The sequence below is a fragment of the Vidua chalybeata genome, chromosome 3 (genome assembly GCF_026979565.1).
Source record: "Vidua chalybeata isolate OUT-0048 chromosome 3, bVidCha1 merged haplotype, whole genome shotgun sequence".
Classification (NCBI taxonomy): Eukaryota; Metazoa; Chordata; class Aves; order Passeriformes; family Viduidae; genus Vidua; species Vidua chalybeata.
This window is the reverse complement of record NC_071532.1, coordinates 73273712-73300226: the sequence shown is the minus strand read 5'-3', so window position 1 is coordinate 73300226 and position 26515 is coordinate 73273712. Positions and strand designations below refer to the sequence as shown.

The 26515-nt window shown below is 38.3% G+C and overlaps 1 protein-coding gene across 1 annotated transcript in view; it reads right to left on the bottom strand.

Annotated features, from left to right (window-relative positions):
* FBXL4 (F-box and leucine rich repeat protein 4) overlaps positions 1-25713 on the bottom strand; it is a 58466-nt gene extending 32753 nt beyond the window's left edge. Inside the window, exons 1-5 of the mRNA XM_053938610.1 lie at positions 25689-25713; positions 19650-19821; positions 18469-19058; positions 9221-9566; positions 2311-2555 (exon numbers count right to left, since the gene is read on the bottom strand). Of these exons, the coding sequence (XP_053794585.1) occupies positions 2311-2555; positions 9221-9566; positions 18469-18977 (1100 nt within the window). The 5' untranslated portion in view covers positions 18978-19058; positions 19650-19821; positions 25689-25713. The remainder of the gene's footprint in view (positions 1-2310; positions 2556-9220; positions 9567-18468; positions 19059-19649; positions 19822-25688) is intronic.
* Positions 25714-26515: the final 802 nt, after the last annotated feature.

Below are 26515 nucleotides of genomic sequence, written 5' to 3'. Positions count from 1 at the left end.
CTTCTTTTCACTCTAATACATTTTTGAAGAAAATATATATTTCTAATCATTTCTTAGTATTTTCAATCATTTCATGCATATATGAACATTTTAAAATGACAAATTTATACAAGCTACAACTTTTAAGACTGTCATAAGAAACAACAGATAAAAACATTTTTGAAAGAGATTTTCCAAAATAAGATTTAAGCAAGACTAGCATTTAAACATATCCTGACTTGCAGAAATCCTAACTTAAACTGTACAACTGTAGGAATTAATCCAACTCTACTAGTTTTGAATTCAACACTGCCAACTGTAACTCCAAATGCTGAGAAAAGGGCAAAAATATATGTGTCCTGGTTTTGGACAGAAGGAAAAATGGTAAAAAGCAAGTCTTGTTCTAATGAGTCTCCTCTATTAGTAGATTCTTTCATAGCAAATGAGCAGCAAATTTTCCTCTCCTGGAGGAAATTTCCTCTCCTGCAGCAAATTTGACAAACATGCTGATAAAGACTGTCGAAAGAAAAATTTGTGTTGGAAATTTTACTAGAAAAGACTTTTACAGAAGAAATGGTTGCAAAATTATTTCTGTAATAGAAAAAGGTTTTAAACCAGACCTAGTTACAGTGGAGAATTTTTGTTTCGGAATGGAAAATGATAAGCACAGTTTAGACATGCAAATTATTTAGCTTATAACTTTGCTTTTAAAATTTACGATTGAACTGCATCTCCCATTCCCAGACTGCACCCATCTCTTCTAAGAAACACTTTTTCCTAAAACTAAGATAATTTCAGAATTGCAACAATGTCAAAAATTTTCCCCATTTGTTACAAATAAATATAATCCCTTATAAGAAATAGAAACAGAAAATGTTCACTCAGATTATTAATAGACAAATAATGAATATTTATTAATTAAAAACACTGTATACTAATACATGTTACTAGTAATTCAGCACTGAAGAAAAAAAAATAGTAATAATAAAGTCATTTTCAACTAAGTAGAAGTCAGAAATGCCAGAACTGTAAAGTTTATAAGTCTCTGAATCTGGAAATAATTTCTTCCAAGACTACAAAGATTTTTCACAGTGCTGTATACTAAAAAAAAAAAAAAAAAAAAAGAAAAAAATCATGGAAATGAAAAAGAGTTGCCACAAAGATTCACATATGCTAAGTTTTCAAAAGACAGACTTAATAGCTAAGCATCAGAAAGCAGGCACTTCATGATTTTCAAATTGAATTCTCAATTAAAGCTTGCATATTCATCCTCTGCATAAAGTATCTAACATGAAATCCAAATTTAGGAGAAATTTTCGTACCCAATTCAACAACTAGCCAATGCTTTTTTTTCCCCCCTACCAATAAGCACAAAAAAGGCACAGGATTCTTGCATTATACTGGAGGGTCTAGAAAAACAGAAGAGACATTCCCATCTTGACAAAGTATTTCTTCAAAATATTTTACTTCCTCAGGTAAGGAATTTAGGCATGAAAGGAAAGAAAATGTCTGCATACTTGAGTTAACCATTTTATTCAGAAAACAAATGAGACTTAAGAAAACTTTTTCAGATATATTAAACATTTCTGTTTCTTATTAGTCAATTTCTGCTTTCAACTGCCATTGCTGATTACCCCTTAGTTGAAGCAACAACTTTTGCTAAAATGAAATGCATTGATAGAAGCTGTTTAACTAATGCAAATGAGCAAAGAAGCAAGAAATTATATCTTAAGAAAGCAGAGAACATGGCTGTTATACAGAGAAGAATCCCTGCAAATTTGCTATTTTAATGACCTGCACCACAGTCATATTTTCAGCTCATTGGAATACGCACATGCAACCCCCCTGTTTTCCAACAGGGCTAATGTTTTAAATCATTTTTATGAAAATATTTGCATTTACATTGGACTCCAGTGATTACTTGGCTCATATCATGTGAGCATGCAATCAGTTTATTACTGCAGCCATTCTAAAACAGTCCTACTGATGACTCATCTGTACAAAGAACAACCACAAACATTTTCCTTGCGAGATGGATTTTTGATAGCTCAGTTCTAGCAGAGTGTTTTAGAAGCCCAGAAGAAAGCAAAACACTGCTCCCCCTGGAAGAAGCCTTTCAGTCACAAGCAGCTTGGAACATGCAGACTCTACAGACTGCTATGGACTTCTGCTGCTATATTTAGTAACTCCTACTGTTTTAGCTGTTCCTTTTTTCTACATCATAACAATCACACCCTTTATAGAAAATCCAAGATATTTTTTGCCTTTTAATAAAGTTTCAAATACCGTGCAGCAGCTTTGTCAAAACATTTCTGTACATTTAACACTGACCTGCTAAATCCAGAAACAGAGATGGCTCCCCTGTTTCCAGTCCAAGATAAATTCAGCCACTGGATGAGCGTGCAGCGAGACTGTAGGTACTCCAGGGATGTGTCATTAATCCTTGCCCAGTAAGGTTGTAAACTGAGATGAATGTACTGTAGAGGGTCACAGCAATGTTGATACAGTAGCTTACAAGTTTGTGCTAGTCTACACAGGTCTGGTACTGTAAGGTGACTCAAAATCAACTGGATGAGCTACATTAAAAACAGGAAAAAAGTCACAGATGGTCATATAGCACGTAAAACATTAAGGGAAAACTGCAAAGGAATAAGAAAATGCGTTCTAACATCAAGAAAAGTAAAACCTTTTACTTAAAAGTAACTTCTTAAATAAATTGATTAACTATTAAATAGAACTGCGCTGCCTTCTCAGTTTGACAACGTGCTAAACAAGAAAAGAAAAAGAAGATCAGCATATGAAAGTGACAGGAAGCTTTCAAATCAAAAGTTTCTTTACCCATGCTAATTTAAACAGTGATATATAAGTAAACACTATGTTTATATATTTCCTTTCACTAAGTCTGCTCTTTCATTGAACAGAACACAGAACTGGCATCCTCCTTCTTCTCTGTATTTGGTTTTTAAGATGGGAGATATTTGCAAAGTACATGGAAAAACGATACCATGTCCCAGTTTCCCCACACCCTAAATCAATTTCATATTTATTCCTCTTCTCCCTGCTTTAAAAATCAGTGTTTTGTGTTCTATCTTATATCCTCTCCTCTGGACTATGCAACTGAGTAAAAAAATTCAACATAAAGAGATCTCCTTTTACAATCTCTTGATTGCTGTAATACTTTGAGAGCATTTTTGTTCTACACCAGAGTCAAATCTGAAAGGCAAAACCCCTTTTTAACTGTATCAGTTGAATCATCTCAGCTTCAGAATAATCACCATTCTTTCTGACTAGCGTCACTGTAACAGTTTTTTATGTCACACTCAGAAACTAAGAAATATCCCTCCTCTCCCATCACACTCTGTTTACCCTTCCAAGGAATGATCAACACACACACAGACATAAATACTCAGTTTAGGAAATAAAAACACCCAACAAAATACAGGAATCTCTTTTAGCTTAGGAACTGAGAGAAAATGCACTTGAAAAATGAAATCTAAAAATTAATGTTTACTTTACCAGAGGTGTCTCTAGCAGATGTAAGTACCTGCACTCAAGTTATATAACTTAAATTGACTGTTTTCAAGCAGAGTGGGAAGCAGTAAATCACTGAAATGAATCAGTGTAAATTAAAAAAACTACAACTCCCAAATCAACTCGAACGGAAGAGAATCCTGTGGTCCTTTCAAAATACCAACATGTTTCATTTTAATGTCTTAGAAGGATTCATGAGACAAATCCGCCAAAAATCAGAATAAAATCCATGACGTAAAATGAAAATGGAGCTTTTTGTGAGATCCAAACAGATTGTACTTCCAATGCATCACTTTATTATGCAGCTACTTTCCACCTCCCCTCCTCCCCCCTTCATTTTTGGAACAACAAAACAATTCAACTTCCTGCAAAATGGAAAATGTTACTTCCTACTCAGCTCCAGATTTAGTATTGAAATTTCCAACAAGATCTACGTATCTTAAAACATTTTAGTTTAACTCCAAAGCAAAAATACAGTGTTTGATATACTCCAGTTTCTTTCATACTTGGTTTCAAGCCCTTCATCTTCTCTTCTCCTTGCTTGTCTCTTCCCCAAAAAACAGCCCAGACTTTTGTCTCTGCAGGTGTCTGGAACTCAGATTGATGCAGAGGACCAGCCCAGACATTTCAGTGTAACAGCATACATACACACACACACATATATATATGTGCATATATAAAAAATATATATATGCACATATAGGAACTGCAGTTATATTATAAACAGCAAAGTTTGCGCCCAACTGGCGTTTAGGAACCTGTTGACATTTTGAAACCTAAAATATCCAAAATAACTAGAAGCTAACAAAGACATAATCCCAAGTTAATATCTTGATTTTTTGCAAACTTTCAGCTAATCTGCACTATGTAAGTCAGCTAAATATCTATTTTATTAATGCCTTTCCCCTCAGATTTTTCTCCCATGGTTACTTACTAGGTTTTCTAGAGCTGAAAGCTCAGCAGAGGCTGCACAGTTAGCAGAATTTATGTCTACAATTAATGTGACAATGTCTGATAAAAGCAAAGTAATACAAATTTCATTCAATGAGAAAAAAGTTATTTTGTAACTTCTGAGCAATAGAGAATGGTGAATGAAACTATAAATTACTGAAGAATGTCCATTTACACTAACTGATGACTTCAATGAGTATTTTGTAGAATACTTTCCATGTGTGGATGTCTTTCCACACCTGAGATGAAATTGCCCATGTCTCAATCAAAAAAAATTGTCTTTATTTTTTACTGAAATTGTTCTACTTCATAATATTTAGAATGAAAACATACAATGAAATGTCACTCCTATGATATTATACTCCTATGTTATAAAGTGCTTTTTCCTGGCTTTTGATTAAACAAAAAGAACAGGTTCAAAACGTACAGGCTAATAACCATTAATCACCATTAGCCTGGAGTCTGGTGTCTGTCAGGAACACACTTTTTGTGTCTGTGTACCCTAGCATAAAGTACAACTTGATATCATAATGAGTACATGACATGATGGGCTGTACTGTGCTACGCTGTGTTCGTGGTGATTCCCAGAATGCTACAGAACTGAGAATCTGCTTTGAAAGCTAATTTCATAATGTAGTTTCTCACAAACAACAGTTTTTACTGTGATTTTATGAAAAATTATGACAATCATTATTATTTCACACTTTCTTATAAACCAATCAGTAAAAACAAAGTTTATTGGAATAAAATGAGAAAGAAAACAAAATATAATTTATACAACACTCATTACCTTTTCAGGCTATGATGGACTAAGAGTACAAGAGTACTTCCTCTGCCATTTCCAGGTCAAATATGGCACATGCCAGCTTTAAACTAGGCATATTTTTGAATTACCAAATAAAAAAACATAACATATTAAAAGAAAAAAAAAAAGCTTCTCACCCACTACAAAGTTTGCCTATAAGCACAGACAGAATTTCCACTCCTCAGTACAAGGAGCAAAACTTTACCAATGGTGTAGTTTCTAATAATTCTTACTGAACCAGAAGTTTCTCTGGCTTTTTAAGCTTTTTTGTTGAAAAACAGCAAGCAACAACCATCTATACTTATAAAATACTTTCTGTGGCTAGAGCACAGTAACACACAACTGTTTTGTCAGAAGAGAATGTCTCGATGCTGGTCAAAGCTACAATACTCATACTTTCTATAAATTTCCTTTTTCGGTTCTTCCACATGAAGATGAAATGGTTTTCCAATAAAAAATACACTGGCCTATGCAAACCACTCATTCAGAAACAGACAAATGAACAACTTGCAATTTTTTGGTTCTTGCAGCTAGGGCTGCTACAGCTTAGACTCTATTTAATTAGAACTGATATTAAAATGTGCTCAAGTAAAGGACAAAGGATATGTGCACAAAGAGGCAAAGAGAGAAGGTATTCTAGGGCTTTTGACATTTCTCAGTATAGTTTAAGAAAACACACATCTGTGGTTCTACAACAGTACAACTTGCACCAGCAAATGCACACACATTTCATAGTACACATTTACACCAGCAGACATGAACAGCTCATAAAGCTTGTAGGCAGCTTTTGGAAAAATCAGCTTCAAGGAATGACAAAGATGTCATTTATATCTTTCTATATCAAATTTTTCACAAAAAACCTGTTTTGGACTGGAGCATGCAGAGTCTTCTGACTCTCCTCTCTGGAGAAAAATAAGCTGGGTTTTTAGTAGCCAGCACATCTTGGTGAGTCTCAAACTGCACAACATGGATGCTGTGGCAGGTATTCCTCAGATTTCCCAAAAGCTTTGAATTTGGTCAGGCCTTTCAGTCCTCAAGTATTCCTGCAAAGCCAACTAAGACTAAGGCCTTACTCCTTCCACTTTACAAGCAGCACAAGCTGGTCAATGAACTGGGAAGGAAGACAAGGACATGAAGTCTCTCCTCTAAAATCCTTCCTCAATTTTAAGGTAGTTCTGTAGAAGAGATCATAGATAGTACAAGTACTTCACAGCTAATAAGTGCTGGTTAACACCATCCAAGGTTAGGGAAGGAAAATTCTCTCACTAAGATCATCCAAAAATCTACAGTTTCTTCTACAGAAGACTGTGCCCTGGCAAGTTGAGCATTTTTCTCTTTTTTTAGACAAGAGCAATCCTAAAATGTCTTTGGAGTTCACAATGCAGCAAACCGTTCCTAATGCCATTTTGAGGAACAACATATCGTAAGAAAGGATAGTCTATGGAAGTTTCAGAAATTCAGCAAAGGCAAAAAGAAAAAAAAAAAAAAAAGGCTGGAGGAACTTCTGCCTACTTAGCAAAACCCACTCAGCTTGTATATTTTATGAATTACATAAATTACATAGGATAGTATGAAAAAGCTTCAAACAGCTCAAATAAGGAACAGGCATGTTTATGAAAACTTAGGACAGTTACACATTGACAATCAATATACACCTACAGAAAAGGTACAATTTTTCATGTAATGCATCAATCAAAACCGGAAGGAGTCAGCAATTGCCTTACTTCACCCACAGTTTGAACACTTCCCCTAAAAAGCTGATATTTGTCAGTCTTAAATACAGCATGCAGAGTACTGCTTCCATATCCAATGTGATAAAAAACTGTTACACCACCAAGTACAACATTTTTGTTGTTCTGATGCCCATCCCTTCCAGCTGGACTAGAAAGTAGGAAACTGAGATTTCTGCTATCACAAAACCAGTACAGAAATAGTCTTTTATAGTTTTCTGACGAATATTCCACCCATATTTTCAGTTTCTTTAAACCAAAGCAGAAAAAAAAATGGTCTTGGTATTGACAGACCATATAAATTTATTCATGAAACCAAACATGTTAAAAAATGGATAAAAAAGAAAGCTGGTAGACAAAAAGGAGAGCAGAAAAACACAATAAAGTACATGGAGACAGAAGCTCATAGCAGTAACAAGACTACACAAATACTTCCTAAATTAAAATTTTAATATGTGTTACCAACCATTTATGGTCTGATTCAATGATCTTGGAGATCTTTTGCAACCTTCATGATTCTATGATCACGTGGAACAGAAAAGAGATTAATCAATCTCTCTGATATTCTAGTACATTACAAATCTATTTATCTAGCCTTTTCAAACAAGAAAAATTCCTACATTTAAATGAAGTTTTATCTACAATTAATTTCCTTGAATTACTAAAACCAACATGTTTTCAACTTTCAAACAATTATGCGAAGTACTTTCTTTACTTCAGTACTGCTGTGCAAGCATCAACAGTAAAATAAATTAAACATCATGTGTACTCTGGGGAAAAAACCAAACAAACTAACACCACTAAAGCTAACTCATGATAAAGTTAGTTTCCTTATCTATTATTCCATTGCATCAACAACAAAAAGAACCTCAAATCAAACTCAAGAGGGTTGGTTTCAAGAGAAGTATCAAGAGAAGACAGGAAAGTTGTTACATTCTCTTCCCTTCTCTTTCCTCTTTATAAGCACAAGAGTTGCTACATTCTCTTCCTTTCTCTTTCCTCTTTACAAGCAAACTTCTGCAGGCTACTAGGGCACATGGTCACCCAACCACAGCCTCCATGTGTCAAACTGGGGTACTTAGAGTCAAAAGATGTGGTAAGACCGAAATCCTCTTTGATTAGATGAGGCATTTCTGCAAGCACCCTCCAATCCATGGCAGCACAGCTCACCTTCCCTTTCAAAAGCGAGTCTGGATCAAGCCACAAGCACTCTGAGCATTTGCTGAGTTCCCACACTGAATGAACACTTGCTGCCTCTGCCAGACTGCAGCACACTGAAGAGCAGGAATAATCTCGTGTCTGCCCAAATCCAAAGGACTGACCAGCAAGTAAAGGCTCCTTTCCACGATGTGCCAACAGTTTCTCTTAGGAGAGGTGAAGATAACTCTTTCATCTCTCAATTCTTACTCCAGTCAGGGTACCAGCCTTCATAAACAGCTGTACCCCACTGAGAACTGCCTGACCTGCACATGGTATTCAGCAATCACACTCCACAATTTCATTATACTGGAAATTAGAGGAAAGAAAATACTCATCTACAGACTCTGAGCACACTTGCAACCATCGTGGTGCCAGGGGATCTGGAAGGAGTTTACTCACAACTGTTTTCTGTGTTAATGACAGAATAAAAAGTAGCAAGTGTAAAAAAGAAGAGAGTGTGCTGAAGTCCAGCTATAAGATATTTTACCTGCACCACAATTCAAAACTTAGCTGGATGGAAAAAGTTCACTTAATAATAATATAAAAATATTATGGCACTTTCAAGAACAAAGCTCTGCAAGTTTTCTAAGAGAAAAAACAGGAAAACAAACTTTTAACCTATTGCAAACTCTTTCCACTTCCAGATGTTGACTGAATCTTTTCATATCTCTTCTGTATATTTTCTTTGTCAAGCACGAGGACTAAAAATTTAGCAGAAAACTGCTAAAAGCCTCTAAGTTCAAGAGCTGAAAATTCAAGGCTAGAATAACTGGGGTAAAAACTGTGTGTGAATGCAAAGATTCTTGAGAATTAAGAGTGCAGTAACTATGCAAATACCTAACATCCACCCATGGAAGCAGACAGACTTAGAAAATTCAGGCATACCTATACAGTAAATGTAGGGGATTCAAGGAATGCAAGAACTAACTGGGAAAAAAACAACAATCCTGACCAATACTCTGTAAAGCACCTTTGCACCCTTAATGATCACGACAATGAGAGAGTGTAAACGTGCTTTTCTTACCTCATAAGGCAGTTTATCAAAATATCCATTAGTTGGCCATTCCCTGAGGGTAACAATGCTGAACTGTTTATTAAGGGTGTCCATTCCACAGGCAAATTTTTCTTCATCCTCATCTTCATCTATATCATTCATATCAATCATTGATGTCTTAAGTGAAAGCACAGGTCTCTCTTTCACACCATGTAGTACCACTGCATCCAATTCAGTGTAATAGTCCAGAAGAGAGCTGTTCACTTCCAGTCGGATTAAGTTTGTGGGGAAGTTTATCTGTTTGATACAAGGTGTGAACTGCCGAGCCTGAGCACCATTCACCTTCGTAGGTGCCTCAGACCAAAGTATTTCCCATCTGTGGAAAAAAAAAAAAAAAAGACATACATACAGTACAGGAATTAAAAACAAATTTACTAAAGCAATTCCTGAGCACAGTAAGAGGGCAACATCATCTGTCAGAAGTATTTAACAAGTAATAAGAAAGGCTGAAAAGATGATTTATGATACTTATGCTTTCCCTAGATTTGATAAATATCCTATGGATGAATTTAACAAGACACACTAATTCAAGACCTTAGCATATTTTCTCCACTGAATAACAAAGCTGTAGACTCATAGTCACTTGTGTTAGTGTTATCTGTGCCCAGGTTTTTCTAACATCTCACAGATAAGGTAATTGAAACAAATGGATTGCTGATGTCTCCACAATGATGTCATGTTAGCGTAAGTACTAAAGGAACAGTCTTGCCATGTAACCCAAAGAGAGTCATTTGACTTCTTATTTCCTACAAAACAAAAGAAAAAAAAAAAAAAAACACCACTCAGACTCTTTAATATCAAACCTGCCTAAATTACAGTATTACAAATTATTAAAAAAATTGAAATTTTACTTTGTTTATCTGCCTAGGCAAGCAAAACGTTCCTTTTACGAGTAATTCAGTGACAAATTAGCAAAGCAAGTAGAAACTTCAAGTCATTTTTGAAAGGGTCCTTTGCAAAAGATGCCAGAATTTCCAAACTGCTGAACTGAAAAGCCTTTCTCCTCTTTGGTTCAGTGACAGACAGAAGTTCAAGGCATGTACAGAACATCCTTACTTTCACACATAGACCCCAGATCTCCTCCACTAAGTGACAGGGAAACCTGCTGCCAACTGAGTAATCTGGAGGAATCAAGTCTTACATTCCTTATATCTTCAGCACTCCCAAACTTGCCCAAAGGCCTGAAAACAGAAACATACTCTTTTATAGCTGCATAGGTCCTCACTTAGTGACTGGAGATCCTTCAGCCACTTTTCCCTTTTTTCCATGCTTTTCCTCCCTCAAGTCTAGTTAATTCCTGAAGAAGAAAGCCTCGAGCAGTTACTACTGCTACTCCCTTTGACAACGTGCTTACCTTGATACTAATCCAGACACTTCCACGTGTACACCACCTATTTCTGATCAGCCTAGTCCCAGCTCCAAGGATTTCTCTCAGACTTCCTGTCCTGCCACATGAATTTCAGAAGCACTCTATCTGCTCCCCAGCACCTCAGCATCTTGGCCTTCCCTACCAGACACCACTACTTTGAACTCACAACAGAAACAAACGCTTTAACTTTTTCCATCACAACAGAAAGCAAAAGAAATGTAGGGATTTTCATTAAAACACTGCACACAGCATAAGTAAGGTTTAGAAATTTGATATTTGCTAGTAAGAAAATCAAGAAAATTAATCAATATTGGTCATAACTTCCATTTCACAATGAACATTTTCAGGTATGCACAGATAAATTTTCATATCCTACATCATGCTGCTCTCCAAGTTCCTTATAGTAGGAGACCTGCAGAACTCTTATGTCCCAAGGGAAAAAAAAAACCCAAAAACATAATGAACTAAAAACAAACATAGAAGAGTAGTGAGCATATGGCACATCAGAGTACTAACATAGGAGAGTGGACAGCTCTACCCTAAAATTAACAGTTTTCATAAGAGAGACATAGTATTAAGAAAAGATTTCATTAATTTACAAATGAATGTCAACTCATGGCAAAGTAACAGCTGTAGTCCCACTGTCACATCCTCTCACATAGGTCGATTCTCTAAGCAAATACTTAGTGCTGGCAAGGCACATGACCTTCCTTGAACACATCCAGATCACCATCTGACATTTTGCTTAGACACTTCCATGTACCCACTCAAAGTACCCTTAGGGAAACTCAAAGGCTATTTTTTCACTCATCTAACACACAATGGACCATCAACTTTTAGCAGAATGTGTCTGTTATTGACTTCTCCTTTTGGACCCTGGAGAGAGGATTATCTAGCAGCAGCAGAGCTCTCAAAAAAAAAATAATGTATCTGGGGACCTGGGTTCATCAAATTGCAGTGCAATAACCAGCACTAGCAGTAGCCAATTTCCAATCTTTGTAATAAACTAGAGAAAATGGAAGACACGTAGCATGATTTCACAATCTTATGAAGCTCCACATTGCATACCAAATGCTGATGAACAGCCAAACGAGTGACAGTTTTCCACAGTCCTTGTCATACTGTTTACTTTTCATCATCAGCCCACCAATCTAATGTCAAAGAAGTTAGTTCTTGGTTTATCTGGAAAAACTCAAGTCTATCAGGTTGATTTGATGATATTCTCTGCCTTGGTGGCACCACAAACAAGCAGGTAATAGCAGTTGCTCTGAGTAATTGCTGGTAAATCCTTCCCATGTGTAGGCATGGTAAATCCTTTCCAGGCTCTTAACCTATTAATACAAGTGGAAGTGATCTCTTCCTCTAGGATCACCACTGTGACACTTAAAGAGGCTGCAGGTAATCAGAATGGGAGTGAGAAATTCACATCAGGATCAAAAAAGTCTAAATTTCCAAGAGGCTTCAGAAAGAATTTCATTCTTCTGTTCTGGAACATTCTTTTGCTATGGTAATCCACCTAAAAATCTTTCATAAGAAATGCATTTTTACAGTCAGTCATGGTTTGAGGATATATATCAAAATCAGTTTCCCTAAGAAGGTTGCCTGCATCTGTTTCAAGCTTACAATGTTCAATAAGCTATTTAACCCAAAACAAAGAGAAACTGAATCCAAATAAATACCTTTAAAGAAGTCAAAGGATTTCTGCCTGCCCCACACCCCGAGCTAATTAATAAGCTCTCAAAAAATCAAGTAGAATCAAATGAATTCAGGTAGTACATTGTTTGTCCTCCAGTCTTGTAGATACATAGTAACAGCTGATCAAAGATGTCACACTGAGAATGCTTTGATAAGAAGGTTTCATCAGCAATGTGCTAGAAAGCCTCAGTCTTTCCAGCAAGGAGTGCGAGGCAAAGCCTGAATAAAAGTCAGCAACATCTGTATTATTTTCTCTAGTGATCGAAGAAAAGGAGGACATTAAGTGAGTTTCTCAATTCAGCCATTCAGTCACAGACTCAGTTTCCACATTAAATTTCTCTCTGTCCCATGAAGACAGACAGGAACTCAATTTTCTCTGACACTAGAGACTCCATACACCTAGGTGGTAAAAAAAAAAAAAAAAAAAAAAATCCATCCTTCTTCCTTTACCATGAAGAAAAATACAGTCTGGTGATTTGTAGGCTGAGAATCATACCTGGAAGGTCTGTGTCAAATGACAGCACATATTTAAAGCTTGCCTAATTTTTTCTTGACCTAATGTTGTTGGAAAGGTTTTTAATGGTTAAGATGATGCCTGAGCAGACCTGGAAGAAATATATGTAATAAGAGAGAGTCTTTGAAAAAGGGGCTTCTAGGAGAAGTAATCAGATTTCTCTCCAGCAATACAAGATTAAACTTTGCTTGCAATTGCTGAGGTTTCTTGTATTGTCAAATCGAGATAGGTGCAGAAAGTAAAAAAAAGCACTACAAGCAATCCAATAAATGCCTTGCCTCAAGAAACTAATAGCTGAGTTAAAAGCCAATAGAAGTGAGAGTTCCAGATAGACCAACAAGGAGAACATAAGGCATTTCAGAGAATATAACCACACCTTTGATGAAAATGCAGCTTGTGCAACAGTTATAATCACATGCTGCTCTTAGCCGATTACTGCACAGCAGAAATCTGTAGATTACCTAGGAGAAAACATCTCCTGCCTGCAAACATGCCAGGGATGCTTCAGCACACTAGTTCAAACCAATCTGGAAAAGTGTACCCCTGACCTCAGCTGTGAGCTCATGAACACAAAAGGCAGGGAAAACTGGGAAGATCATAAGCACAATTTAAGAATCATTCAGATTAAGCTGATAAGCAGAGTTCAAACAATCTACTCATTATGAGAAAATATGAAGCAAATTTTCATTTCTACCTAAAGTTCAACTCTGAAATACCAGAGACAGCAGACAGGACTCCAAGAATGCTCAGGACATTTAAAACAGCAAAAGGTATTTCAAGTAACTGCTCTGTCTACATGAGCTTTTTAGGAGCTTCTCAAAAATGACTGTATTCCACAAACCCAGAATTCATTTTTCTATGACAGGCATCGAAACAGGAAAAAGCTGTTTGCCTGAAGATGTCAAAACAAGTTTTAAGTAAGGATGCAAATGTCTAGAACTTGTGTGTTACACATAGGTGAGATACAGGCCTGAAGGTTCCTTATCACACTCAAATGTGTTGATGGTATCAGCAGTGTTTTGGGTGTTTTCATCTGAGATTCTCAGGGAATAAAAGGTAGAGTGAAAGAACCATCTGAATGCCACTCTCTACAAGTAAGAACTCAAGATATTTTACATTCAGTACACTGCCTTTCTGATTGCACTCCCCTTTTTTAAGGGGAAGGGGGAGCAGGGGGAGAGAGAGGTTCCATAAAACATTTTGATCCCTGTCCAGGCTGCTTAAATACAATAAATTTCCCATTGGAAGGAGAGGGAGCCTTTTGTCTGTCTTCATTAGCCTGCTTCTCTGGCTTGTAGCAGCTTCTGCCTCTACAGGCTTTAAGACTTTCAGAAACAGAAAGAAACTTTGCATACAGCAAACACAGTTGAACTTGGAAATACTAAGCCATGCTCAATTTTCTTGCAAAATTCTAAATTACACGAAATTACACAAATTAAATAGAAATAAACCACAGGAATACACAAGACAGAATGGAAGTGCTCCCAGACAAATGATCATGGTAGCTCATCCATGAGAAAAAAACTTAGTAAGTGTCACACCTTATCTGTAGCAAACAAGAAAAAATTAATCACAAGATAATCTCTAATTATTGAAGAAGCAATCACTGCGTAGCAGGAAGGACATATGCTATGAAATATCACCCCAAGTACAGCCACAGATTCTAGACTTGTTAGGAATCTCTGATTTTGAGATTTATAAAAGCACGTGAATATACAGTATCACTATAACATATATGACATAAAAACAACAGTCAAATTAAATTTTAAAAGACCACAGCAGGAGAATAGGGATCATGTTTTTGTTTCATATTACAAACTTTAAAACCTAAGTTATTTTTATAAAAGGAAAAAGTTGAAAATGTTCTGAAACAATTATTTTTTACTTTCCCATTTAAACAAAGACTAACAACAACTAACTATTAAGAATATCAAAATGTATCAAAAGGGCTAAGACTGAAGAAGCCACTAGGGAATCATCAAGAGGAAGCCTTCTGGGTAAAAAAGGAGGGAAAAACCAGGAAAAAACCCCCATTTTTCTCATCACAGAGGCTAGCTATGACTTACCCATCAATCTAATACACTGTGAAAAACTAAGAAAACTCTCTTGGTTGGGTTCAGCTCATGCTGCATTTGTCCCCACCACACGTGTGTAGAGCTCTGCCTCTTCCACTGGCTGAAGCTTGGTGACAACTCAGCATTGTCACCAAACCCTACAAACACAGAGTGTGCTCTTCTACTAATGTGTACAAAGTCCCAGGGCAACACTAGTAAAATAATCATAACACAACACAATCAAAAATAGAGATTGATTTCTTCACCACATAAAAATTGAGACTTTATGTTACATTTCCCTAATCTCAGGCTATTAATTTTTTCTTGGGTTTTCTGCACTTGGGTAATTCACGTAACAAATCTGTACATGGAATGTTAGTATAGTTTAAGGAATTACCTACACTTCTCACCAGTCAAGGTATGAGAGGCACAAATGAAAAGCACAAAAGGTTTCCATGTGTTAGAACAGCAGTTTCTCTGACATTTATGATTTTAAAAAATTGTTTCACGTACAGAAAAGTGATATAATGCCTTTTGTGTTTAAAGCAGGAAAAGATATGAGATGACAGAGAATCGTCCAGCTGCTGGATGCTGGTTAAAGCATAATGAAAAAAATTTCAAACTAACTGTCAGGTTCTAAGCATGAGGATTACTTAGAAAAAAATTACAAACCCTCTGAGAGGTAAATGCTTATTCCCACTCCATGAAGATCTGACCCAGCCTCTAAAGACACTGAATAAAGCTCACCTGAGACAGCATCATACAAAGCTGCGACAGCAGTACTCAGTGCACCAGCAACAAAGGAACATGACCAAAGACCATTTTCTGAACACCTGCATGAGCTGTTCTTTCATGCAACTGAAGCATAAAGTGAGTAATACATTGACCAAGGACGTGGGTGTTTGCCATTTTTTAACAAAAATACGTAAAATTCCCTTGAGCAAGAACTGTGATACACTAGCTCCTCATAGAGACTTGTAGCCTAGAATTTTTTATACACAGCTAAGTTTTGAATGAGCTGATGTTTTAAAAATTAACCAAAAATTAAAAAATATTACCTAGTTGGAGCAGTATAATCCACTAAACATAACATTTAGGCAAGTCTGAACGGATTTTTTCCTCTCAGCAGTTTTGACTTCACCAACAGTTTGGCCTTCTCTGTATATCAAAAGTAGGAGCTGGTGAAAAAGAACTTTCCTAATGACCTGCCCTTTCTATACTGGTGTTAAGAAACACATACAGCATCAGCTGATAAAACAAAGCAGCACTGAAAGGTTTCATTGGTAATAAACCAACTATCAAAATAGTCAGAAGAGGAAAACAAGGTTCTAAGTGCCTTTTGAGTAAGTAGGTCACGGCCTTTTTTAACAGAAGAAACAGCACTTCAAGACCAAAATATCAGTTAAACAAGGAATCACCTGAGATTACAGCAGCATTCCATCTTCAAAAAAAAGAATTCTGGTATCTGAGAGAATTTTTGAAAGTAAAAACAAGAGACCAAGAACAGAAGCAGAAAAGAGACTGCGCTCTTGCAACTCTTCAGATTCCTCTCATAAAGGTGGGCAAATGAACAGAGGAAAAAAATACTGTATCCCTCATGTGGAGAAAGGGTTCCTTTATCTTCCCTTCAAGACACCATGCATAAGACATTTGCCTCCTTTAGAAGACAAGAGACAAACCAAATGTGCAGCTCCAAACACACAAGTCCTGCAGAGCAAAAGTAAGCAAAGAGAAGAAAAGGTCTCTCTAACCTTCCCTAGCATCAAGACTAACAAGTATTGAAGAGGCAGCACAGACAACTCCTTCCAAGGATGCCTGAGACAAGCTTTTTCCAATCAGAAATATTAACCTATGCAGGCAGGACAGGGGTCATTCTTGCCTGCAAATTAAAAAGCAAGATCCTACAGAAACTTTATCTTTTAATATGAAGAAGGGCATCTGAGCTCACACTCTGACCACACCTCAAGAGAAGTCATAAAGCACAAACCCCCAAGTTTTATATTAGTATTTTCACTTCCATCTCCCTTTAGCTCTCTGTACAATTTTCAATTTCTCTTTTTTTGTCTACCTAATTAAACAGGTGTTTCAGTTAACTATTTTTGAGATTTCCTCCAATCTGTGCTCCACCATAAAGAAATAAAATCTACATCACAAAGTAAAAAAGTAAAATGGAAGCTCACAGAGTAATTGCCCAGAAGTCATTGCACATTAGGTTCTGAATTTGAAAGTCTTAAAGCTGCCTTCACCACACACCATTCTGTAAGTAAGTTCTGAATTACAGTGCTAAAAACACTCATACTTCTAAAGTTAGGTGGCCTGTTATTATTACTTTGACCTATCACTGTTCCTTGAATTCAGATGTTTACTTTAGAGCTATGCAACATATGCTCCTTAGATCTGTAAAACAAGCAACTGCACTTAACCACAGCAGATGACAGAAGCATACAAAATATATTAACTGGGAATTATATAAATATAAACCATGACACCTGATTTTCCAAGGGTTTTTGAATTAACATCAATGGCCCAGTATTAGAAAGCAAGGGATAGTAAGGTAGACCTAAAAATATACTTTTTAGTGGCATCTGTTAAAGGTAAGTCAGTAAAAAATCACCCAACATCCTAGCACTGCTTATACCACCAAAGTGTGTATTTCATAGCAATATAGTATTTGTTGGCATACTAACCTTTACAAGACACATTTTGTTAAGTATTTCTTCTATCAGCCCTCCCTTCCTTTATATCTTTGGTATAATTTAATCTCTTTTTAATATGGAATACATCAATTGCATATACTGATGGCTTTTCCCAATGTTTTCCTGCTTTGACCTGTTCACTTTCTCCTTCCATTCCTATTTCCTCACTTCCTTACTAAGAGCTTTTCACTGCACACACAGTGTTTTTCTTTACTATCTCACCATTCCCCACGTTACCACACTCCTGATCCTGCAACTGGAATTTCATCAAGACTTCCTAATATAAGGAAAACCAACAGGATCAAATCTGCTTCTTTTAGATGAAGTGAGTGTAAAAACAAGTGCAGCTCACCACCCTTTGACCAGACCAAAAAAGATGAGACAAATGGTATCACCTTTTGTCTGACTGTTCTGTGCTTCTGGTTTCAGCTTTATTTCCATAAGAATAGTTACAGTGCCTAATTGTACTATACATGAAACCTAAAGCATGCAGAGAAGAAAGAGTCCATGGCTACTTGAAGCAGGATGATACAGCAGCCACGAATCCTTAACCTCTTCTACACAATTTTCTCTTCCTACTGAAGGAAGAGCTCAGTAAAACACTTTCAATAGTGTTTTATACAGACATAGTAATTATTGCCCATAAAAATTCCAGCACCAAAACTATCATTACACAAATTAAAGTTGATGTTAGGAGATGCATTAATTCCTAAAAAATGTCTACATCTCTGAAGTTGCTATCAAAACAAGTCACCACAGTTTTAAAGACATGAGGAAATAAAATTTTAGCCAGTCAGATACAAAACCGATAAGTATTAGGAAGTTCACTAAGCAGCCCTATTTGTAGCATTTAACATCTTACAGGAAAGCATAAAGAAGAAAAAAATTACCTTACTTCAGCTGGTGGATTTTGTGAGTAAGGATTTGCAGAGCATGCCAAAATCCTGACTACAGCTCCAGGATGATATGTTTCCAGAATGTGCACTGCAGTGGGATAAACTGGTTCTTCAAAAGCAAGTTCCACATAGTCTTGGCTACAGAAGGTGGATGGTGTCCTCTTGAAAGGCAGCCGAGCGCTCGGGCAACGATCCCACCAGGTCCCGTAAGTTCGAAAGACAGCAGTCTGGGTAAAGTCACCAGAACTAGGGTACACATTGGGAATCCCCGCTAAATTCCACATGGTATAGGACATGCTGTTTTCACTGCCATAGTGAGAGCTGAAATCCAACACTTCTTTGGCATACTGAACTATTTCAACGTTGATAGGTAAGGCTCGGGTGTTCGATTCAATAGCCCTCCGACTGTTCATTTCTCCTCTCGTCGCTGTCCTAGCTCGGCGCCGAAGGCACATGTAGTAAAACATGCTCAGAACTGTTAACATGGGAAACACTGGTGGCATCTAGGTAGGACTTAGGAAGATGCCAAAAGTCAGGAGTCCTTTATAAGTTGCATTAATTGCCTGTGGTGTTTTGAAAAAGAGCTGATAAAACAGAATGAATAAACACAGTGAGCAGATACAGGATTCTTAGAAAGCAAATTGTGCTATTTTGAATATCATCTTAAACAAAGTACTGCTACTAAAATATTCATAAATTATTGTATTTTATTGTAAGACAATTGCTTAGTTGGAAGCTACTAAGTGTGACTTCCCATTTACATTTTACCTTACTTCACATTTATTTTTTGTTTAAAAAAAGAGAAGACTATGAAGAAACATTAGCCAAAACCAGCTCTCAAGCAACATAAAAACTAATGGTCAAAATAAGCATTATCTTTAGGGATTTATTACAAGAAAAAAAATTGCAGTGACTCAAGGAAAAGAATTCAAGTATGAAATGAAATTTGGCCCATGCTGTAAACAACTGTGAAAGCATATCTGAAGATATACCTTCCCATTTTGAAAACACAGCTTCTTAAAACCATTGTGAATGGTTTTACTTTCTTTAATAAAAGTGTAAATGGTTTTAAGAGTCAAAAGAACAAGCTTTTGAGCTGTTAATCTAAACTTAACCCACCGCTTCCTCTATCAGAGCACTAATCTGAAACAGAGTCAGAAAAATACCGCTTTTACCGTTTGAAGTTGTCCATGACAGCATACACCAACAACAGAAGGGTCATCAGCCTCCCGAAGGATGCTCAGAATTCACTAACAACATCATCTTCCTTTAAACCATGCAACAAAAGAGGTCTTCAAAAGAGGCCTGGCATCAGAAGCAGAAGTCCCCATAGAAAGCATTTTAATTCTGACAAAAGAAAATATTTTCATTAAAGTAACAATTCAGTTAAACACAAAATGTACTAGATCTGCATACTTTAAAAACCCAACACAAAATATACTATTAATTAAGGATAACAATATGGTTTACACAGCCTACACCAATACAAGTAAAACAATCAAATAAACAGGTTCAGCAATTAGAAAAAGCTAAATGAAAGGTAAGTAACTTTACTAAAGTTTTCTGTTTACAACAGTGAAGAAACATTTATAGCTGAATGTTCTCTACAGGACACAGGAGGGCTGTATCATATTCCCTACTAATAAAGATCCTCTTACATATGCTTGTCCCATATTGAGCAGCTGCTCCATACCTGCGTGATGTAAACTGTGAGTTTTACCAACACACAACGAAATGTGCAGTGTATTCTTCGATTTCCGCTGCCACTACACAACACGCTCAGGCTATGAATTTCCATCCCCCAGCTCTACAAACTGGCCTTCTCATTAACTTGTCCATCAGCTTTACTAAGAGAGAATAAGGAGTAATGCCTGTAACCTGTTAGAGGCCAAACAGGGATGACTAAGCATGTCTCAAAATAGAATAAATGTTTCTTCAGTAGCCTGTGCTGGAGTTACCGCTTAGTTTACCACACACTGTGGTAATCTCGGAACCAACAGATGTGATCCTTCTATTGCAGAAGACACCTCAAGTAACAACTAACACAATGCTTCCCACTGCCAGGCAGACAAACCACGTATTTTATGTTTGCAGTGGGTACAAGTGAGACCCTACTATAGCGGTTTTGAAAGCATAAGTTTAAAGTAGGGTAAATTATTAAACAAATGGAAACTTTTTAAAGTCTCTACACAGATCCACAGTGTGGGTTTTTTTTGGGTCAGTTGCTTATTCCCATACTCAGAAACACACAGAGATGTACAAACAGCTCTCTTTTGCGTGAATGTTTCCAGCAAAAAGGCACTTGTGGTAACAGGCTGCAATATTTGCCCATTTTACTCACTACAGAAAGTAAGTTTACTAATGAAGTGCTCAATTCTCACTTTCTTGCCTCTTCTATTATTGGCTTTTTGTTAAGTTTCACATGTTGATGTAGCTGTCAAGACCATGAATTACTCTTGATACTCAGTGCAGAAGGGAGTGCATAAGACATTATGCCAGATTTACTTCAAGCTCCCCTGGAATGCCAAGAACCAAGAACCAATAATGTCACATTTCCCACAAACAACCTGAGCCACCTTTCAGAAAAGACGCTGGAAAAAAAAAATAGCACAACCCTGAACCTCTGCTCCTTAAAAATTAAAGAGAAACAACTCCAAACCAAAAGTGGTTATTTTTTCAAAGCAGAGATGCTTTGGTGTAAGATGTAAGTAAAGATTACAAATACATTCTCGTTCTGGATTTTTCCCCTCTTAAAAACAAGATCTATTTAAAGAATATGCCAACAGACATTAAACTTCAAGAAACGTTCTGCTATCAAGCCCTGGAATCATGGCTAGATCAGCATATACACCACTTTCAAACTTAAAATTTTATTGATTAACATGAAGACTGCTCCACAGAAAATATGACTCTACGCATCTCAATTTTAAGAATCATTCAGATGTGGTGCTCGAAGATCAGTGGGAATCACTTATCTCACATATGCAACCCACACAACTTCACATCTGCACTGCAAATTCCTCTGGCCACAGCCAGCAGCTCGTGTGGGGCTGCTGTGAAACCCAGCTGTGCTCCTAATCTAAACTTGTCCAACAGCAGTAAAACCATCCAACAGCTCAGAGCTGTACGTCAGCTAGCTGGCCACTTTAAGCCAGGTCTAAGAAAGGAAATAACCTGAAATCATGCTGCAGGTTTTCCATTAGCAGTAATGTTAATTTGGGTCATTTGCCTTCTAGCAACTTGCTAATTTTGTAAAACCTGTAAAAATTTGAAATCCTTGACACTGACACAACTTTGTCAATTTTGGCTGGCATTAGTCAACAGGGCCAAAAGTAAGTAAGTAGGAGCAGAAAGCTTTCATGTATACTTATTAGTCTAAACAACAGAAGTGGAGGCAAATTAGTTTTAAAGAGCTAAAAACAATATCAGATATAGTAGCTTATAACAAGTAAGACAAAACTACTATAAAAGAATGATTAAATAATCATTAGGACTACAGTGCAAATAGGAATTCTTCCTCTGGCATTTTAAAAGAAGCATTAAGAATTGTGTGGAGTTAAAAAGACAAATGAAAAATTGCTTCAGAGGTTAAAGGATAATAAGCTAGTGAAAGAATTACATTAAATACAGATCAGTAGGGCCAGATGATACAAAGAGATTTTTTTCAGGAACAACCAGAAGTCAAGCTGATTTCTAATTAACAGGATTTAACTTTGCAAAAAAAAGATAAAAATGCAGACTCAGGTCTGTGCAAAGTATCAAGATAAACAGCCCTGGAGCTCATGTACATGCAAAGTTTATTACAAAAGCTCCCCCTTCCCCCAAATTGCTTGATTATTTTAAAGAGATCCACTTAGGCCCTTCCAAACTCTGGCTGGGTCTTTGGCCTGTTGTATATGATTAATTTTTTTTTTTTTTTTTTGTACAGGCATAATTATGCTAAACTAAAGCCTAATAAAAATGTGTCTTTTTATCCTCCTCCCAAGCAGCAGCCTTCTACATCTTTTGTTTCTTTTATATAATTTGATTTCCTGTCAATACCATTAAATGGACTGAAATAGTGCTATGAAACACCAGAACCAGTTTTCAGTCTGTTCTTCTCCCCAAATCATCTTGTGTGAGTGCTGGCTTGAGGAAGGAGCAAGACTGCACAGGCCCCAAGTCAGACTAGCACAAAGGACTACCAAAATGTTACCTCTACTTTTACAAGACAGACAGGACTCCAGAAAACCACTTTGGACTAGACCTGGAACAAAATTTTTTTAAGAGATATTTTCTTTCAAAATACATTAGAGTCCATCACATTATTTACAATATCTCCTACCCAGACTATTATTTAATTTATAACTATTTCAATTATATGGGCAAACTCTCTTTTTCTAACCCTTCTTTTCTTCATGCTATACATACAGAAAGGCTTCTAAGACTGTAATTCACTGTATTCTTTCTTCCAAGTACAGAAAACCTTGACAAAGTAAAATACCTTACAGCTCCTGTGCAGATTTCAGGAGAAAAGGCATTAATTAAGTTAAAGCATTCAAAAGCACCAGATCTCTTCAATCTATTTTGCCTCTTTTTACAGGGAGTTTTTGTATACAAATCTATTTTCTAGCTTTGAAGCAACCTATCCAATTAATGAGTCCTGTACTTGAAAAAACAGCATGAAGCTGAGTCAGGGCAGGTTTAGGCTGGGTATGAGGAAAATGTTTTTCACCCAGAGGATGGCTGGGCACTGGAGCAGGCTCTCCAGAGAAGTGGTGACAGCACCAGTCCTGTCCAAGTCGAAGAAGCATTTGGACAATGCTCTCAGGCACACGGAGTTGGAGTGTCCTGAGCAGGGCCAGAAGTTGGATGGGTCCCTTCCAACTCAGGATCTTCTATGATTCCACCTATTCATTTTGGTTAGTTTGGCAAATGCAACTCCTCAATACTCATAATTTTATCCCATACAAGCAGAAACAGGACAGAGCTATTCACCAACCAGACTGCCGAAAAAAGGTGGGCAGTACACAGAAAAATACTTGAGATTTCAAAGGGCTGTGAAATGAAGGATGTCTGTGAAAACATAACAAGTAACAGACACTAGATTTAGGAAAAAAAATATGGTACATTTCATCCCTGAGCCATCCCTGGAAAAGCACATGATAGGCAAGAGTTTGTACTATTTCAAGAGAAGCAAATGTTGTACATGCTAGTCATGCATACACGAGGTTTGATTTTTAAAGCCAGTGAATTAATAATTCCTGTTTACACCAGCTTTGCTAATCTCACATTTGGGAGCAGTGAGCAGTTTTCCTTCATTTGACTATAAAAGAAACAGCAACATTGACAAATTACAAAGAATGTATAAATGACAAAAACAAGGGCTCGTATGATCTCTGAAGATAGATTAATACAATTTAATATGTGTCTCTTAGATAAAAGGCAGTAAATGGGAAATCTCTTAATTATCTTTGTACACTAATGCACAGAGGGAATACTGGATCCTTACATTACAGTCTAAAACAGAGTTCTTTTACCACAGGTTAGCATCTCTTGCTGTTAATTACCTAGATTGTACCAACATCTACACTCAACTTGTTGAAACTAGAAGCTATTATTAATTAAAAATGAATAAGCTGTTACAGTATACTTTAAACTCAGGCCCCATTTGCTGTGTTTCTTCCCATAATATATTCTGGCACTAAAACAAGCCATTTCACACACATTCTAACTAATAATTTTACTGTTTGAAAAATATTGGAATATATGGCAATTTTATCTATCTAAAATCTTGTGTTGCCTTCATGAGTACCAAAACATGCAAAATCCAAGAATTTCAGATGACTTCACTGACTGCATCCCTGCTAGGACCAGACTCACCATGTGGTTTAGCACTGAGATACAACGGAGACAAAAGTTCTTTGGCACCTGTTCCACATTCAAAGTGGCCACCCTGTCTTATGGAGGTGGCTTTCCCAGATAACAGAAACTATTTCTCAACATGAGTAATCATCAGGCAGCCCTTTCTATTAACAGCCTAAAGTTACCAGCATTATACCACTTCATTCTGACCAACTACCCTTCCAGCTGTGGTTAAACCGTTCCCTTAATGCAATATATTAAAAAAAAAAAAAAAAAAATTCTCCACAGTGCTTTTAAAAAGGAATTTGCGTGCATTTGTCTTATTTGTCTTTTCACTTTTCTCTTGAGATATCATACTGCCTCTCCATGCTGGCACACTCAGTATAGCATTTACTTGCCAGTCAGCTGCTTCCTCACTGCACGGATGTAGTTGGTATCTCCCACTGTCACAGAATTACTGAATCAATTGGGTTGGAAAAGGCCTCTGAGATCATCAAGTCCAACCTATGACCTAAAAGCACCAAGTCACCTAGACCACGGCACTAAGTGCCATGTTTACTTAAACACCTCCAAGGACAGTAACTCCATCATCTCCCTGGGCAGCCCGTTCCAGTGTCTAGTCACCCCTTCTGTGAAGAAATTCTTCCTCCTGGCAAACCTGAATCTCCCCTGTCACAGCTTAAGACTGTGTTCTCTCGTCCTAATCATGTCCATTCACATCCAATTGATGTCCATTTGTCAGCCTGCACTGGTAGCAAATAACAATCCACAAGAAGTGAAGCACCCCAAAGTACACAGCTAAAAAATAAAATAAAATAGTACCGCTACTTCAGCTCCTATCCTGCTTTCTGTCGTGTTGTGATCGGGCAACTGGGTGAAGCCGTGTAAGTGCGGAACACCGCAGGGACCGAGCAGCGGCGAAGACCCGCAGGGGAGAGGAGCACAACCCGTACCCAGCCCTGCCCGCTTTGTCTGGTCCCAGCACTGTTCCTCCCCTCCTCCCTGCTCCATCCCATCCCGACCCCTTCCCACTCCTTGGGCCACCGCGCTCTCTACCGGCAGGGGTAGCTCCCTTCCCCAGGGGGGCAGTTCCCTTCCCCGGGACGCAGCTCCCGCCGAGGCCTAGGGACAGCGGCGGGCAGATGCGAGCGGGACTGCCCGGTGCCACCGCTGCCTTCCGCGTCCCCTCCCTGACAGCAGCACCGGCCAGGCCTGGCCCCGCCAGCGTCCCCTGGGTGGGCGGACGGGGAGCGCACACCCGCGGCCGCCCGCACCCGCCGCGCAGGGCCGGCCCCGCACCGGGGCTGCCGCAGGGCCCGGCGCTGCGGCCCCCCCGCGCCCGCCCGGCAGCGCCGCCGCCGCCACCCTACCCCGTCCGGAGGGCGGAGCTGCCCGGGCCGCCGGAGCCGCCGCCGCGCCGGGCGCCGCCGGAAGCACCGCGCACGGAGGGCGGCGGGGGCGGGAACCGGGGGAAGCGGCGCGGCGGGGGCGGGGCCGCCGGCTGCGCCTGCCCGAGCCCCGGCGTGGGGCGGGCCCGCGCGGGCCCGGCGGGCAGCGGGCGCGGAGGGTTGGCTCTGGGGTAGGAGAGTCCTGGAATTACAAGGGTTGGAAGGGCTCTTAAAGATGATCAAGCCCCAACCCCGCTGCCATGGGTAGGGACTCCCAGCAGTAGACCAAAGCTCCATCCAAGCTGGCGTTGAGCAATGTCAGGGATGAGCCATCCACAGCTTCTCTGGGCAACCTGTTCCAGTGTCTCATTGTCCTCACAGTTAAGAATTTCTTCCTGATGTCTTAAGATAAATTTCGCCTCTTTCAGTTTGTACCCTTTACTCCTTGTCATGTCACAATAAGGACGGATGCAGAGTCACTCCAGCTTCCCTTCAGCTACTGGAAGGTTGCCATGAGGTCTACACGAAACCCTCTGTTCTCCAGGCTGAACAGCCCCAACTTGCTCAGCATTGTTAGGGGGGATGCTCTAGTCTGCTTCAAAACTTTCATGTTCTCCTTACGCTGGGCACACCGCAACTGTACACAGAACTGCAGGTGGGATCTCAGCAGAGCAGAGTAGATAGGGAAAATCACACCCCTAACCCTGCTGGCCACACTGCTTTTGCTGCAGCCCAGGACTCCATTGATTTTCTGGACTATGAGTGCACACTGCTGGCTCGTGTTGAGTTTTTCACCAGCCATCACACCT